Source organism: Squalius cephalus (assembly GCF_949319135.1).
Source record: "Squalius cephalus genome assembly, chromosome: 4".
In the NCBI taxonomy this organism is placed as follows: Eukaryota; Metazoa; Chordata; class Actinopteri; order Cypriniformes; family Leuciscidae; genus Squalius; species Squalius cephalus.
This window is the reverse complement of record NC_137125.1, coordinates 8,460,445-8,478,887: the sequence shown is the minus strand read 5'-3', so window position 1 is coordinate 8,478,887 and position 18,443 is coordinate 8,460,445. Positions and strand designations below refer to the sequence as shown.

The window sequence follows — 18,443 nt, the reverse complement described above, 5'->3', positions numbered from 1 at the left end:
GCCTAGTGTATGCAGGTTTTCTCTTTTACCTTGAACCAAACTGATTGAGTAGGTCACTAATTGGTTAAGATCTCCCCTCACCTGGTAGTCTAGGTCTTAATTGGGCACTAATTGAAGGGAAAGACCAAAAACCTGCATACACTAGGCCCTCCGTGGAACCGGTTTGAGAACTCTGCTCTACATACTTGAGTTTATCCAGTCTGTAGTTTGGATCCTCCAGTTTATCAGTGAGCGGCTTGACTCCTGAATCTCCTGGGTGATTGAAGCTCAGATCCAGCTCTCTCAGGTGTGAGGGGTTTGAACTCAGAGCTGAAGACACATAACCACAGCCTTCCTCTGTCACCATACAGCCAGACAATCTACAAAGACATACAGCAACAGTCCACATGACATTAGTCTGGCAATCAGACATTGCTATCACACACTGGTCTTGGCTGTGTTTCCCAAAAGTATCTAAGAATAAATGACTTTTTTTTTAATTACTTTATTTTGAATTGAAAATATAAAATTTACATTTAGACAAGAAGCATGAACAGTCATACAAATAACAGTGAATGTGTGAATATTTCAAAATAAATAATTATTTGTATTTCAATTGCATTAATTTACCATGAATTATAGTTGCTACTTGCTAATAAATTCTTAATTTCCCTTAAATATCTTCAAAAAATGTTTTATTTTTAAATCTGTTTATTGAACTTATAGAATAATACCAGGATATATATGCAGGAGAATAGTGAAAAAAGATATGAAGCTCATAACATCTCTCAGCCAGTCATCAAAAGATGGAGGGAGATTTTGTTTCCATAGCAGAAGAATACGCTGTCTGGCTAATAATTTTGAGAAGGCAAAAGCCTTTGCAGCATTTCCAGACAAGCCAGTGACATTTGGAGAAAGTCCAAAAAGTGCAACCAAAGGGCAAGGCTCAATCTGTCTCTTTGTCACTAATATAATAGCCAAATAGCCACTAATAGCCAAAAAGAAGTTAAGGATGGACATAACCAAAACATATGTAGTAGATCAGCAGGGGCCTGATGGCAACGATCACAGAGATTACGTATTACTTAATTACTTACTACTAATCTCCTAATTAAATATTACTTGTGGACCTGATGGTATCAGCTGCAGGACACTAAAGGTGTGTGCTGATCAGTTGGCACAGCCCTTTCATAGGTTGTTCCAGCTGTCACAAGATACAGATGTCGTTCCGGATTTATGGAAACAATCCCTAATAGTGCCTGTGCCTAAAAACAATAGACCTAAGGAACTCAATGATCTGCGCCCTGTTGCCCTTACCTCTGCACTTATGAAATGTTTGGAAAAAATCATTTTAAAACAACTTCTCCATGAGGTTTCACCTCTTTTAGACCCGAATCAATTTGCCTATCGTGCAGAGAGAGGTGTTGAGGATGCGCTGCTATCCTTGATTAACAGCACTCATGAGCACATTGAGCATGCTGAGAGCCTGGTCAAGATTGTGTTCATTGACTTCAGCAGCGCTTTCAATACGATCCAACCCCACCTGCTGGTGAGAAAATTGGTGCATTTGGGAGTAAATCCCCAATTGAATTTATGGATCTATGACTTCTTGACGGACTGTAGTCATTTATATCATCCACAAAAATTATAAATATACAGGGGCACCACAAGGATGCGTTCTGTCGCCAGTCCTATACACCAGTGGTTCTCAATTCCAGTCCTCGTGACCCACTGCTCTGCACATTTTGTATGTCTCCCTTATTTAACACACCTGAACCAGATCATCAGCTCGTTAGGAGAGACTCCATGAATTGAACTGAGTGTGTCAGATAAGAGAGACATACAAAATGTGCAGAGCAGTGGGTCACGAGAACTGGAATTGAGAACCACTGCTATACACATTATACATCAATAACTGTCAAGCTTCTTCTTCAGCCTACACCTATTTTAAATATGCTGACGACACAGCACTGGTTGGTTTTTTAAAGTCTGACATTTCTTCTGTGAGTGGATTTCAGATGGAATTACAGGGTTTCACTCAGTGGTGTTCTGATCATTTTCTTGAAATCAATAAGAAGAGATGGTCATAGATTTTAGCAAAAACAGAATAATAGTTCCCCCCTCTAAGATCAATGGTGAATTAGTGGAGAGGGTCTCAACCTATAAATACTTGGGAGACTTTGAAACTGATTCTAAACTAACTTTTAATGAATGTGCACTGAACAAAACTATGAAAATGCATTAGCGGATGTACTTCCTTAGGGAACTATATATTTTTTTCTATATAACTACATAATAAAAGACAGACACATTATTGTAATGTTGTATAAAAGTCTCCTCCAGAGTGTTATGTCCTTTGGCCTTATCTGTGTGTTTGGCAACATGCATGTTAAGGACCAAAAGAGACTGCAGCGCATGATCAAGATGGCCAGTAAGATCATCGGACTTGACCAGGTGTCGGCAGCTCAGCTGTACAATGAGCTTATCTTAAAAAAGACTGACCAAATCCTCAATGACCCCACTCCCCCTCTCCATCATACATTTATGAGAAGTAATAGGTCAACTGGTAGAATTTTACAACAGAGAATTAGAACAGAAAGGTACAATAAATCATTTGTACCTACGGCGATCAGATTGTATAATGATCAAGCACATTGCAAGCTATCACATTTTTAGCTACCTGATAATATTAGTCATTTTTAACGTTAGATGTTGGATTGTGATTGTCATTTTTGCAGTGTTGTTATTTTTGTATATATTGTCACTGTTCATTTCTGTTATTTTTAATTCTTTATATATATATATATATATTAGAGGTGGGCATAGATTAATTTTTTTAATCTAGATTAATCTAGATTAATTTTGAAATTAATCTAGATTAAAATGGCTCATTTGAATTCTGCCGAAGGCATTCAGAATATGTGTGCTACCCAAATAATGACTATAAAAGTAAGTCTTTGAGAACGGGTTTCTGGGCGATATGGCCTAAAATTTATATTGTGATATACATTGCAGCCTCTTGTGATAACGATATATATTATAATTTTTCATTTCATTTAGTTTATTTGGTTTATCACTAACAAATATACAATAACAAATATTCAACTCCTCATATACATAACTTTTGATTAAACCAAAGGGTATAGGCTGAAGCTCAAGGCTTATTAACGCCTATCCCTCAATTTTCACAGTCAAACAGTGCTCAATTCTCTTCTTGCAAACACTTGGAACAACAAAGTCATAGAAATTGATTACCCAAAACTTATCTATATGAAATATCATCTTGTTTCTTATGAGCCTTTTAAATCCACTTATTGTTTGTGTCAATTTAAGGTCTATATGCAAACAATTCCATAAATTCACTCCTTTTACAGAGATAGTTCTGCATCTAATATTTGTTCGTACCTTCAGTTTTTTAAACAAACATGTTCCTTTTAACTCATACTTACAATAACGTTTCTCAAACATACTCAAAATTTTATCAGGCAGCATTTTATAATATGCTTTATACATTGTCAATGTAACCTTGTAATCCACTAAATCATAGAATTTTAAAATGTTTAATTTTAAAAATAAATCGTTTGTATGATCCCTATATTGTGATCTTGTGATGATAATAAAACCATTTCAGAACAGGTTACACAGACCCTGCTAAACAACTGCTAAATGTATTATTTTTTTATTTTTTTAAAGGGTGTATGTAGTTTTGAGAACATATATTGTGCAAAACTGTAAGTATACAACATAATTTTGCAGATAAATAAAATTTAAGTAGGCTACACTAGCTGCAGAGACTTAAGTAGGTCTAATGTTTATTATGGCTTGGAGCTTATGAAACCCCAAATTTAAAATTAGAATATTGTCTAACTGATGTCTTTTCAGTTAAAAAGAAACAGTTAAAATCGGGCGCAGACAGAGATTATGTGCTACACCATATTGGGAATAATACGCGCGCGCTGGTATTCAGTGATATCATGTTTCGTTTTGAATTTGAGGTGGTAGAACGGATTAGTCGTGTGTTAACTTACCGAACTGTTACCCCACACACTCTGTCTATTTGCTGCTGCTCGTTGGACGGCTTAAATCCAAACCAAGTCCAAATAATGGATGTTGCACGGATCTTTTTCACCAGCTTTCACTTTCAGCAGTTTACTTAAGATGACGACGAATATGATGCGTTGCAGCCGGGTGTTCCTCGCGGCCGCGGGTAGAATGCGTCATCATAGCTTGTGTAGCTTGAGGCAGCTCCCAACCCAACTTTGAGAATAGATTAACGGCGATATTTTTTTTATCGCGCGATAAGAGTCTCGCGTTAACGCAGCACGTTAACGCCGATAACGGCCCACCACTAATATATATATATATATATATATATATTGTAAGGACATTAGCTCAAAGGGGAAATATTATTAATAATCCATAATTACCAATTATGATTAATTGTTAATATTTGGGTCAGTTAATTAGATTAACTTTGAAGTAAGCCAAATTAATATTACAATCAATTAATCAGTTCCAACAAACTGATTGATTATTATTTTTCTAAGAACAATGTATCTTTCATGGTCACTGAAAAATAATTATTCCTTAGCCTGTACATCGCTTAAGAGCATGTAACAAGATCAAGATCGTAAAAGGGACTTTGTATGCAAACAGAGGATCAGAAACCAAATTCATAATTATGCACAAGTTTTATTAAAACGCGGAGTTCCCGCCATCTTTCAAAAGCCCTGCCGATATCCTTGTTTTCGCATGGGCCAGTTGCAGTCTCTTTTTTTCTCTAGCCAAAGTCTTTTGGGTTTTACAGCTGGTAAATCTGTTGTCACTGGTGATTGTCGTTTGAAACATTCTGGATCCGCTATAAACTTAATTATAGCAAGTGCTGTGAGAAAAGGTTATAAATCTCCACCTCGAACATCCTCACACGCAATATAGCCTACTAGCCGGGACTCCTTCTATATGTGTACAGATGTGACGTAACGACGCAAAGACATGCTCATTTCCCGCGGAAATCGACCAGTACCACTGGAATTAAAATCATTATTAAAAGCTAACCGATTTGAATCGAGCTAAGGCAAGCAGATAGTTTTGAACAATGGCTGGTTATGTTTTTTTATATATATAGATATTGGATAATTTCTTACACAAAAAAAGTTACGGACAGCAGCTTTAAGGAACACGACTTGTTCAACAGTGTGAGGGCTAAGTCTATTTATTTTTTTATTTACTACTACTGAAGGGCATGACACTCGAAACCTGCTCAAGGGGTTTGCGCTATTTTTGAATCTGAGTATGAAGCAGTCACGTGACTGTGTGTGGAAACGAAGCTTCAGACGTCACAGATCATGTGGTTTTGACAAAACGAATCAAGCTCCGATACACTGCTTCAATGTGTGATGTTTTTTTTTTTTTGTTGATACAAGCTTCGAAGCCTCGGTGCCGAACTTCACATTACTAATTTTTAAATGTTTTTAATTGACCTTTTTGGGAAACACTCACCCTCTTGGCTTTTTTGTATTGACCCCTTGGAACAACTGGAGTTACAGTTTTGGAATAACTTTATCATTAGCCTTCTACATTTTGCCCTCACAGTCTAGCTCTAACCTTGGTCCTTACAGTCAGAATGTATATTTATATGAATACATCACAACCTTCACAATTTGATATTCATACTAAGCCATATCCTGTTCTCTTAAAAATGCATTGTTAGTGTTAATTAAAAAAAAAAAAAAATCCAGGCCAACTGATAAGTTACTCTGTTTCAGTTAATCACCATTTGGTGTGTGGTGTTAAATTTGAACCCTGGGTGATGCTGGGTACACACCAAAAGATAATCAGGCTGATTTTGGGCCGATTCCCCCCCTTCCGACAATTCTAGCTATGTCCTGATTATCTTGATGGTTCTACAGATTATTTTATCAGATTTTCCATTAGTGTGAGGTGTGTTAAGAGTGTCTGAACCTGATCGGAAGAACATCGGAGCCGCCCCGATCGCGAATCGTAAGTATTCATGTTGAATATTTACAATCAGAAATCCTGATGCGTGAGGGGAACCCAGAGGACAAACGTGTGCACGCTCTGGAGATTATCACGTGAAACTAAACAATATCCAATCAGAAAGCAAGATGATGGAAGATAGAAGCGTAACAAATGCAGTCATGGCACAGCAGAGATGGAGGGATGGAAAAAAAACTTTTCTTTTTATCCCGTGAATTTTCTGTGAAAATCATTCCAAACACTATCATCACAATTTCTTCCTGCATTATTCTGAAGTCTTGCGAGATTTTGCGATATTTCCTGTGTTCACAGTCGAGACTCTGGTTGAAAATCTGTTTCTGTGTGGTGTGCTGTCTTTGTCACATCATGGCACACCACTGTAAACCCCAATGTTGTCATTAATAAAGAAATCAAGTTATCATAACTTAACATTATTTATAGTAGCAAGTTTTTGCATCAAAAATTTAGTTTAATGTACTCATTTGGCAGCAAAAATCTCATTTGAACTCAAAACTCAAAAATTTGAACTCAAAATTTCAAGTTATTTAAATGATTCGCTATGTCTCTGTTTAAAATGATTGGTCATACCTGAAATTCTGCCTTGACAACACGCTGATTGGTCGATACACAAGGCAGTAATTTTTTTTGTCCATCGTGAATTTGCTGATGCAGGCAGCAGCCCAGAGGCACTGACACTGCATAAAAACAGTAATTTCGGGGTTAAAATAAAACGGAGCGGACATTTCAGGCCTCGCATTTGGAGCTGAAAACGTATATGGTAAGTCATAAAACTATTTTAAATAACATGTTTGCCAGAACATAACATCAACATTTGTTCAATGTTCTAACAGTTTTTTTAACTGTATTTTCTAGACCGACGTTGTTTTCGAGCCGTTTATTCCCGCTCCTGCTCCATTCAAATCTTGCGCGCTGACAACGTCCGGTATTTTCTGTGAGATTTACATCAGACGAAGGTAGGTTTGAATTCATAAAATCATTGTAAATAACATGTTTACCATAAAACAACGGCAGTTTTTCAATGTCATATTTTATCTGAACCGTATTTTTTAGCCCACTGCCTTCAGTTACTGCGTGCGCTGACATCATCCTGTGTTTTCAGACACTTATATCAGATGAGGGTAAGTGCAAATTCATAAAACCTTTTTAAATAAAGTATTTACCAAAACATAAGATTTGGTGTTGTTGATTTAAATTGAGTGTGTTTATGTTGTAAAATTAGTCTAGCTGTTAGCTAGTTTGGTAACTGCTAACTGGTATGTTACTTAGCAACTGCTAACTACACACATTTCTAAGAAGTTAGTCATTAGTTAAATATTCATGTTTATTAATTAATGTTAGCGGCTAGTGTGCTTGAGTTGTTGACGTATTCTCCTTTGACAAATTAGCAGACACTTTCTTATCAACTGTCCTCAGAGGCTTCAAAAACAGCACTGAAGGAGGAACTGCAGCTGACTTTTGATTGATGTGAGGCAGACAAGGTGTGTTTTAGCTACGTACTTAAAAATATATCATATTTGTTAAAGTATAGTGTAAATTTCACTCCTTTTGTTTATTTCAATGTTCTAGTAAGTGTAGAAATCTACCATGTACTTAGTTTTATTATGATGTAATTTACTGTGTATATATATGGTTGTTTTTAGGCCAGGTGGTAAATGCTGCCATTCTTCTTGAATACTGCTGCTCTTCAAAGAACAGAGTCATCTATCAGGTAACGCACAGAGAAAGAGTTTGTTTGAATACCATTCAGTTTCCAAAGTTATCTTGTATTTTATTTAGTTAGTTACTGAAACGGCAAAGAAAGCACTTTGACTTGCTTTGATTATTTCCATTCTTGTTGCTGTCCAACTAAAAAAATTGCTTTGTATTGTTACATGTTTATTATTATATCCCTCTAACCTGTGCTTAAACAACAAGAACTATACAATGTATTAAGAGAAAATGTGTCTTAATTATTTTTTTTTTATTTTAATCACAGGATCTTCCGTTCCCAGCCCCAACCATTCATCTGAAGGACCATTCATCAATGAGAACCTTTTGAACCAACAGTGGCAGTTTCCACAGGATGAGATCTCACTGATGTTAGCCTGAAGTACTGACTCTATCACACACATACAGTTGTGGTCAAAAGTGTACATATTTTTTTTAATAATAATTTTCCCTCTTAATTCTGTGTCGTTACCTGGATGATCGACAACTGTTTTTTGTTTGTTTGTTTTGTGATGGATGTTCAAGTTTCACTTGTTTGTCCTGAGCAGTTAAAGTGCCGATTGTTCTTTAAAAAAAATCCAGGTCTTGTAAATGTTTTGTTTTTCCAGGATATTTTGAATATTTGAACCCATTCTAAAAGTGACTGTATGATGTTGAGATCTATCTATTCACACACCGAAGACAACTGAGGAACTCACACGCAACTATTACAAAGGGTGAAAGATAAGTTAAAGTAGATGACAAACACATCTGTTGTTGTTCATTACAGTGTGCTTTTAATTGTTCTGATCAATTATTCTGATCTGGTCAGTTTCACTTTTAAATGACAGATTTCTAAATACATTTTTAATCAATTGATTTAATTTACTGCAAGTATTGCAATTGTATTTTTTACTGATTAAATGTTAAAGGTATAGCGGAGGATTTTCCCGAATTTTAGAAAAGAACCGCCCTCTCCACTTTTTGAAAAAATGCACATGCGCAACACTCTACCTGCTCCAGAGAGGGAACACCTATTAAACGTGTGCACGAGAGAGCATGCACGAGCCTAGTTCTCCTCGTGCACGCTCTGTCAAGTTGCTGTTGGCATGACTCATACAAGCCTACTTTCCTTTACCTGTCGTAGAAACTTCGCGACTGAGGCATCAGTGGGAAGCCCAACCTGTGCTTTTAGCGCACGTCAGCGTGTGAAATATTCTCCCAAAAACACTCTAACTCAAAAACATTCATGCAAGACAAAATGTCAAATGCCCTTCCGTGTTTTATTTACTTATTATACTGATCGATTGAGTGAGGACTCAAGACATGATCTGCAATGGAGAAGTAGCTTGTTGCATTTGTGTAATAAAAACTATGTGAACACATTGGAATTATCAAAAATGAACACACAAGGTTTTAGAACATTTCAGCGTGATACCTTTTACCATTTGGTCATAAGGCTACTTTAGACAAATTCAGATGTTTACCGTGTCTGCGCGGTGCGTGACTTGTGCCAGGGCTAGCATCGCTAATGATAGCTTACATTAACTTTTACTAGCAGTGATTTTAAATGGATTTCTCCAAATAGCATGCCAAACTTTACCTGTCGAGTAGAAACTTCGCGACTGAGGCATCAGTGGGAAGCCCAACCTGTGTTTTTAGCGCACGCCAGTGTGTGAAATATTCTCCCAAAAACACTCTGGTCTTGTTTCTTTCTTCAGAGGCCTTTCTCTTCTTGTCATACAATTCGTAGACACTTTTTCTCTTGCGACCCTCAGACATTTTGAAAAAACCCGATGAGAACGGCGAGCTTCAATGAATGGCTGAAACCGGTAGCTCACAACACACATACACCCGAAAGTGCGCATGCGCAGAAAGCGAAAACTACCTAGGGACGAGCACGTACGACGGCCTTATGTAAACATATCACCAGAATGATTAACAACTAGGAGTACCAATAGTCTTGATGATCCACCCGGAAAAAGAAAATCCTCCGCAATACCTTTAATATACGATGTTCAGTCAGTATGCATTATAGAAGTTGTAATGTAATCCTAATAAAGCTGTTGATGTGAAAAACTTGGTTTAATGATTTATAATTTATTTAAAATGTATTTATTTACTAATAAGTAAACAAAATATAAACTGGCAAGTTTGAGTTTAGTCCATTTGCCTTTTAAGTTATCTTTACTTAAACATTTAAGTTAATTCAATGAGAAGACCACATTAGGTCAACTCAATTAATTAAGTTTGAATTTTTCCATTACTCAAAAAAACTTACGCAACCACTTTCCTCAAATCATTTGAGTAGTGTCAACTCGTTAGGGTTTACAGTGTAGGAGCAAAACGGTTAAATCTAGGATTTTTTGTCCTCATGTTTGTGGTCTATCACATTTTGAAAATCTTATAAGTTGTAAAATATATCTTGGTGTGTACCCAGCATGAGATGCTAACTGTGTCCTGTGCACAGCCACTAGATGGCGCTGCTAGCTTGTTCAGTGCTGTCGGAAGCAAATCATGCATGAAACAGAAGCATTTTACACTTTTAGTAACTGTTGCAAATTCAATCTTCATACAGTCCATTCCCTTCCCCTCACCCCAAACAATATTGTTATTAAACTTATGCAGTCCATGTGGGTCATACGTCTGTATAAATATGGAAAAATATCACTTTCCTGCAAATGTTTTGTCTCTTGCGTGTGCCAAGCGACCGCTTGCCTTGCTTATTGGTTAAGTCAGCCTCTGATTATAGCATAGTTAATTATTTTAAAACCATTCACCTCAGTATCTCCAGCTGACAGTTTGGACTCTTCAGTCCATCAGAAAGAAGCTTCACTCCAGAATCCTGCAGGTCATTGTTACTCAGGTCCAGCTCTCTCAGAAAGGAGTTTGAGGATTGTAGAGCTGATGATAAACTCTCACAGGACTGAGCTGTGAGATTACATCTGTGTAGCCTGTGTAGAGAACAAAACAAAGAACAGTAATAATGCTTATTAGCGTTTATAATCTGGAGCTTGAAAAAACCTTTAACTGTAGTGAATTAAGCACAGCTAAAACGATTATCTCTTCATAAAACATCAAACCAGCATTTATTTTCACACACATTACTTTTATTCATTTTTCTGAACATTCTAGGCCATCAAGTCACCCATTTAAAATGAAGGCAATTACAAAAGACTAATAGTGTTTATAAATGAATGTAAAGGAGACTCTTACAGTGCTCTTCTGGTGTTTCTGATCACCGGCAGAAATCTCATCAGTGCTTGATCAGATCTTCTGTATTTCTGCAGTTCAAACTTCTCTTGAGTCTCTTCTGACATCAGGAGCACAAACACCAGACCAGACCATTGAGCAGAGGAGAGATTCTGTGCTGAAAGTTTTCCTGAGCTCAGATTCTTCTGGATTTCCTCAACAAAGTCATCTTTCAGTTCACTCAGACAGTGGAAGAGATTGATGGTTCTTTCCACTGATTTCTCTGTCTCTATTGTCTGTTTGATATAGTCAACAATGTCTTTAACATTCTGTGTTTTCAGTTTCAGTTTTGGCAGTAGTCCCTTCAGGTCACTCTGATCGGACTCCAGACCCAGGAGGAACCGAAGGAAAAGGTCCAGGTGTCCGTTCTCACTCTGTAAAGCCTTGTTGACTGCAGCCTTATGAAGCTGAAACAGTGGCTTTTTGGACAGTTTCCATGCCAGTTTTTCTCTCCAGGATTGAAGAAATGAGTTTGTTTTCTTGTCTTTGCCCATTATAAACACATAAAGAGCAGCAAGGAATTCCTGTACGCTGAGATGTACGAAGCTGTAAACGTTTCTTGCTGCTACCTTTTCCTCCTGAAACATTCGAGTGCATAACCCAGAGTACAACGACCCTTTTCTGACATCTAGTCCACACTTCTCAAGATCTTCTTTGTAGAAAATCAGGTTTCCTTTCTCCAGCTGTTGAAAGGCTAGTTTCCCAAGCTTCAGAATAATCTGATCAAAAGACACTGGGTTGGCTTTAGGTTCAGAGTCATCACAGTATTTTTCTTCCATCTGTTTCTTCTGAGAAATTAAGAAGCTTGTGTACATCCCTGTGAGAGTTGTGGGAGTTTTGGCATTGCTCTCTCGAGCCAGTAGAGGCTGAAGAACAATGAGAGAGATCCAGCAGAAGACGGGGATGTGGCACATGATGTACAGACTCCTGGATTTCTTGATGTGACTGATGAGGTTTCCAGCAACCTCAGGACTGCTGTTATTTTTGAAGTATTGCTCTTTCTGCTCATCGTTAAATCCTCGCACCTCTGTCACTTGATCAATGTAGTCACGGGGTATCAGACTGGCTGCTGCTGGTCTGGATGTGATCCAGATGAGAGCAGAGGGAACCAGATGTCTCTTGATAAGGTTTATTATTATCTTACTCACTGTTGTTTTTTCATTTACATTTGTAAATGTATCATCTTCTTTAAAGTTCAAAGTAAAGCGACATTCATCCAGCCCATCAAAGATGAACATAACTTTACCATCACCTTCAGGAAGAGAGGGCAATTCTTCAGGACTACTAAAGAAGTATTTGTTGAGCAGTCCCATGAGACTGCACTCTCCTTTAATCAAATTCAGTCTACGGAATGGAAGTGGAAATATGAAGACTATATCCTGATTTTCTGTTCCTACAGCCCAGTCAAAGATGAATTTATTGACAGAGACAGTTTTTCCCACTCCTGCGATCCCCGTTGTCAGCACTTTTCTGTTTCGTCGACCTGTGTCACACTGGACTTTAAACATGTCATTACACACGATTGGCTTCTCCTTGGCAGTCAGTCGGTTGTGATTTGATTCGATCTGAATCACTTCATGGTCGTTCACTCTTCCTCCAGTCTCATTCTCCACCACATATAAATCAGTGTAAACATCGCTCAGGTATTTCTTATGACCCGTCTCTGAATTACCAACCAATATCTTCTCGTAGTCCTGTTTTAATTTGTTCTTCAGTCTGCGGCTGATCTCTGTGTAATCTTGAAGAGTAGCTTCTCTATCGTCTGCAGTTGAGCCTTTAAGAAATAGGGAAAAAGACAGCAAAGACTAAATTATCAATTTTTTCATAAAGTCTGAAGACCTCTATAATGAAGAAATGATGGTTGCACCTTGTTGTTTCTCTAGTGTCTCCGTCGCTGAGGTTTTTTGTGGCTCTGTAAGGAAAGAGAAAATGAGTAAATTTATACAAAGTAAAGAGACAATAGACACAATTACACAGAAGAATAAAGTGACAAGTACCTAAAGCATTTCTGAACAATATGGCTACACACTAAACTTCCTTAAGAATAGGATTCACAACTACTGAGCATTATTTCATATATGATTGTTCATAAGCAGTCTGTCTCAGAAAGCACAGTTATTGTGTCTTTTTAAACATTACAGTTTATTATATTATATTTTTATTATATGAATTATATTATAGTCATTATTATATATAAACTATATTACCATTTCCTGCAGTGTTTAAGCTGTAGTTGATGGTCACTGGGCCTGTGATGGTGTTTCCAGTGAGTACAGGAGCATTTACAGTTGCTCCTGTTTCAGCTTTCACATCAACACTGCTGCTCATCTGCCCTAGAGAGATTAATTACATCGCTTAAATCACAACTTTAACATTTCTGATATTATTTTTCTTTTATCACTATTACCTTCTTTCAGTTTTTTGTTTTCAGGCTCATCTACTGTGTCATCATGCTGTTCAACAGAAGCCATTGTCCTTTACTGACTTACAGCTGTTGGACAAGAACACAAATGTCTATAATGAATCATATGTTATCAGACACTTTCCAAAAATACAAAAAAAGAGCAGAGTATAAGTGCTGTCAATCGATTTAAAAATAAACTAATTTGTTTAAAACATTTCTTTGTCATTTTTTGGTATTTGCGATAAACAGTAAAGTTTTTAATATATTTTTATATTGTAATACTTTCAAATTAAATCTCAAAAGTAATGTAGAAACAACATAAAGACATAAAGATTTGTACAGATATTGCTGTAGCTGGCCAACAACGACCCGTTCGAGGACCTTAGCCAGAACAGGTAGATTGGCAATAGGCCTATAGGTTGATAAATCTTCAGGATCGAGCTGGATGGCGCCTTGCATGGCTGACACCGCCGTCGGTGTATGAATGAGTGAGTGAATGGGTGAATGTGAGGCTATGTAAAGCGCTTTGGTGGCCATAGGTCTGTGAAAGCGCTATATAAATGCAGTCCATTTACCATATTGCTGTAGCAGGCCAACAACAACCCGTTAGAGGACCTTAGCCAGAAAACGTAGATTGGCAATAGGCCTATATGTAGATAAATCTTCAGGATCAGAGCCAGGCTTTTTAAGAACTGTTGTAATAGCGGCTGTCTTAAGGGCCAAAGGGACATGCCCAGTAGCTAAGGTATTGTTAATAATTACAGTAATAGCAGGACATAAGCATGTGAAGTACATGTTTAGAACCTCATTAGGCAAAGGGTCAAAGAGCATGTGAAAGAGCTCATAGACATGATTCATTTCAAAGTATTATCTATGCTGACAGTAGTAAAACTAGACGAGGAAGTGGAAAGTGAATTTTTAAAATGAGACTCAGTAGACAACCAAGACGAGCCCGTTAATCTGTTTAACTGTTAATGCGTTATTGTTGCATTCACTTGCACTAAATTACAATTCTCTTCACACACAGTATGAGTTGCAGTCAAACAGGTTTTTCATAGGGTTAATCTAAATTTATACCGAGAACACTATGCAGTGATATTTTTATTTGATTACTGTCTGTGCTTGAAAATCTAATTTAGACCTACTTGAAAAACCTGAAAAGAACTGTTTATTTCATTTGTATATGTTTGCTCTGTTGTATTTATTTGTGCTATTGCTCGTAATTGTATTATTTGTTATTATTTTATTACTGTCTTTAACAATATTTAGAATTTATATGAGTTAGTAGGCTAGTAGTTTTTGGCGTCATAACCTTATCTATTAAGGTTACATGGATCAAAAACAACTTAAACAATAACTAGACCTATTTTATTTTTATATTTATTACTTGGTGGGGCCAGTGTACATTTTGGCAGGGCAAGTACAAATTTAAACCCCTGGCCCGATGGGCCAGTAGAAAAATCCTTAGCGCTGAGCCCTGATTTTACACATCTCTTGCTACATCATCTGTGAACAAATTTGACTGGATTATAATAACTCAGCAATTATAATCCTCTGTTAAATCTGTCCTCGATATTTCCATGTTGTTTTGGTTGGGTTTAATGATAATACAAGAGTCCTAAACCCCAGATAGAGGACAAAAACATAACAGACTCGAGCCCTAAAAAAGTGAGCATACACTTTTGATAAGCAATTTTGAGAACACTAAGGAAAGATCACATTCTTTTCGCCTGTTTGCACACTTTAAACACACGTTTGCACTGCATGTTTGGTTTACCTGTTTACACGTTCATTGTGTTCATTCGACACCGTTTTTTCTTAAGATAAATACACGTCAAAAACGTGCATTTTCAGGGACTTCAAAGCGCACGTCCAGAACGTGCATTTTTTGTAGCAAATCACGTCGAGCATTTTGCTGTCAAATCGCACGCTTTTGATGGGTCAGTGTGCAATCTTCAGTCTTCAGTGTGCAATCTTCAGTCAATCTTCAGTGTATATGAATACTTAGGCTTGCCATAACTTCTGTTTCATGCTTGAACAAACAATAACACACAGAATTATGCCAAAATGCCCGTTTTGTCAAGTATTTTCATAAGAGCAGTCTTAAATGCGTTAAATAACGTCTCAAATGAACTTAAAGAGTTATGAGAAAATATGATGCGCGTCAGATCCGTGTCATATGTGGCAGCAGCTCTTAAAGGAGAACTCCGGTCAATTTTAACATTGAGCTCATTTTTTTGTACATTTGGAGTGCTGTCAATACAGAGAACAACGACAAAAATCGGTGTTGCCTACACCGAGTTATTCTATTTTTAAAATTTGCACCCTGTTGACTTCAATGGGGCAAGTACTAAACCTGCTTTTAGCCTCTTAACATCCTTGATGTGTCATTACAAGTGCACAGAAAATGTGAGTGATTCCTTCTGAGTGAACACGAGTGAGTCTGACTGCAGTAGATGTGAAAGAAATGTATAAAAATGATGTTATTTAAGCCAGCGCAAATACCTTTGTTTACATCCTGTTTTTCGGTTGAAGTCCAAAGTAGTCGATTGCAGAGTTCACACGCATAGGTTTAATACCTATGATCACGCGCGTGAACTCGGCAATCGACTACTTTGGACTTCAACCGAAAAACAGGATGTAAACAGGTATTTGCGCTGGCTTAAATAACATCATTTTTATACATTTCTTTCACATCTACTGCAGTCAGATTCACCCGTGTTCACTCAGAAGGAATCACTCACATGACCTGTGCACTTGTAATGACACATCAAGGATGTTAAGAGGCTAAAAGCAGGTTTAGTACTTGCCCCATTGAAGTCAACAGGGTGCAAATTTTAAAAATAGAATAACTCGGTGTAGGCAACACCGATTTTTGTCGTTGTTCTCTGTATTGACAGCATTCCAAATGTACAAAAAAATGAGCTCAATGTTAAAATTGACCGGAGTTCTCCTTTAAAGTGACAGCAGCCTAATAAACCCGTTGATGCGATGTCATTGATGTTAATCAAAGAACAAAGGTAACGGAGATTGTTGTAGCAGAGAAAATAATAGCTTTAATAAGGATTAATTTATATTTCATTTATGATTTATGCAGTGAAGACTATAAAGTGTTTGATAACTTTATTCAATTTCTGTATATTTCCTGTTAGACAGGTAGGAAGGCCACAGGTAAATGTGACATTTATTATAATGGGTTTATGTGAAGATTGTTTTAAGTTCACTTACATTAAAAGTTGATATTTTATTTAAAGCCTAACAAATGTTGAAATCGATAGCTTTTAGAGATGAATGTCTATAATTAATGTTAAAAAATAATTTATCATAGAGACATCAGTAGCTGGATTATTATCAGTGATACTGGCCTTGATTTATAAAAAGATGCCATTAAACAAATATTTAAAATGTCTTAAAGTTGTTTCTACATTAATTTGGAGAGTAACTGTGAAATGATTGCACTATAAAAATATTAAAAACTCCAAAGTTTTTAAACGTGATTAATTCGTTATTTTTTTAATCCGTTAAAAGCAATATTAAAAATATTATATTAATCATATCATATAATTAAAATATCATATTTATTGTTACTACTGTAAAGCTATTTTAAATTAACGTGGGATCTCATTCAATGCTTTCAGAATATTTACTTTTTTAAATTTAAATTTTTTTTTTTTTTTTTTTAAATGAAAGTTTTAATGAATATATATTGAACAAAAATGAATTCATTTATTTATTAAAACATTATTTTAGCTAAAACATGGTTGAATATTTACAAAAAGAGATGACTGGAGCATCAGGGATGAGACGAGGGGGACATGTCAGACCTTTGCCATTGTTCCAGGCCACGCCATTGAGACCGAGTCTTTGCTGGAGGCTGCTGATCTTTGTTTCAAAGCTTTATTTTGTTTTTCATGTTAAATACACAAAGCAGTGTTTCCCCGCCTGGGAGTTTCTCCAGCATGCCGTCTATCACATTAATGGAAAAGAGTCCTCTGTAAAATTTGAGGACAACAGTTGTTTCAGGCCCACTTGATATTTAGTCGCATTTTAAATGTTTGTTGCTGTTCTTAATAAATCATCACATCTTAATAAATGAAATCATGATCGTATAAGAGTTCAAATGAGCTGCTTAATGACTTTTAAAAATGCATTGTGTAATATTTAGGAGGATCTGTTATTGACAGAAATGCAATATCATATACATAACTATGTTTTCAGTGGTATATAAAGACCTTACTTAATGAACCTTTATGTTTTTATTATCTTACAATGAGTATACATTGTATAATTGTAATAAGTGTACAAAAAAGAAGTATTAAAGAAATGTATTAAAAATGTATTTAAAAAAAAAACAATTAAATGAGATTGAAATCACATATACAGTGGCCTCTCTGGTTTATTGTATTACAGAAGGCAAGGCAAGGCAAGTTTATTTATATAGCACATTTCATACACAATGGCAATTCAAAGTGCTTTACATAGAAGAAATTAAAATAATAAAAAGAAATAAGAATAATTAAAGCACAGTACAGTACAAACAGTCGGACGAACAGTGGCACAGTGCTCATTCAGTAAATGCATAGCTAAACAGATGTGTTTTGAGTCTGGATTTGAAAGTGACTACTGTAGGAGCACATCTGATCTCTTCTGGAAGCTGGTTCCAGCTGCGGCTGGCATAATAGCTAAAAGCAGATTCACCATGCTTAGAGTGAACCCTTGGTATTTCTAGCTGATATGATCCTAGTGATCTGAGTGATCTGTTGGGTTTATATTCAGTGAGCATATCTGCAATAGGTCCTAGGCCATTTAATGATTTATATACCAGTAATAATACTTTAAAATCAATCCTAAATTTAACTAAATTTAACTGTGTGATATGTTCATATTTTCTAGTTCTGCTCAGAATCCTGGCGGCAGCGTTCTGTATGAGCTGCAACTGTCTTATGGCCTTTTTTGGAAGGCCAGTGAGGAGTCCATTACAGTAATCCACCCTGCTGGTGATGAAAGCATGCACAAGTTTCTCTAAGTCTTGTCTGGAAACAAAGCATCTAATTCTTGCAATATTTTTCAGATGATAGTATGCTGATTTAGTTATTGCTTTGAC

General features: G+C 36.4%; 1 protein-coding gene across 2 annotated transcripts in view; it reads right to left on the bottom strand.

Moving 5' to 3' along the window:
- Positions 1-18,443, bottom strand: part of LOC307157240 (NLR family CARD domain-containing protein 3-like) — a 41,000-nt gene that overhangs the window by 4,383 nt on the left and 18,174 nt on the right. The window contains exons 2-7 of one of the 2 annotated variants that reach the window (XM_079869096.1): positions 13,343-13,426; positions 13,143-13,268; positions 12,803-12,847; positions 10,900-12,709; positions 10,464-10,637; positions 186-359 (exon numbers count right to left, since the gene is read on the bottom strand). In XM_079869096.1, coding sequence (XP_079725222.1) covers positions 186-359; positions 10,464-10,637; positions 10,900-12,709; positions 12,803-12,847; positions 13,143-13,268; positions 13,343-13,406 — 2,393 coding nt within the window. In that variant the 5' untranslated portion in view covers positions 13,407-13,426. Of the gene's footprint in view, positions 1-176; positions 360-10,463; positions 10,638-10,899; positions 12,710-12,802; positions 12,848-13,142; positions 13,269-13,342; positions 13,427-18,443 lie in introns of both variants that reach the window. The other variant, XM_079869097.1, reaches the window with a different exon arrangement.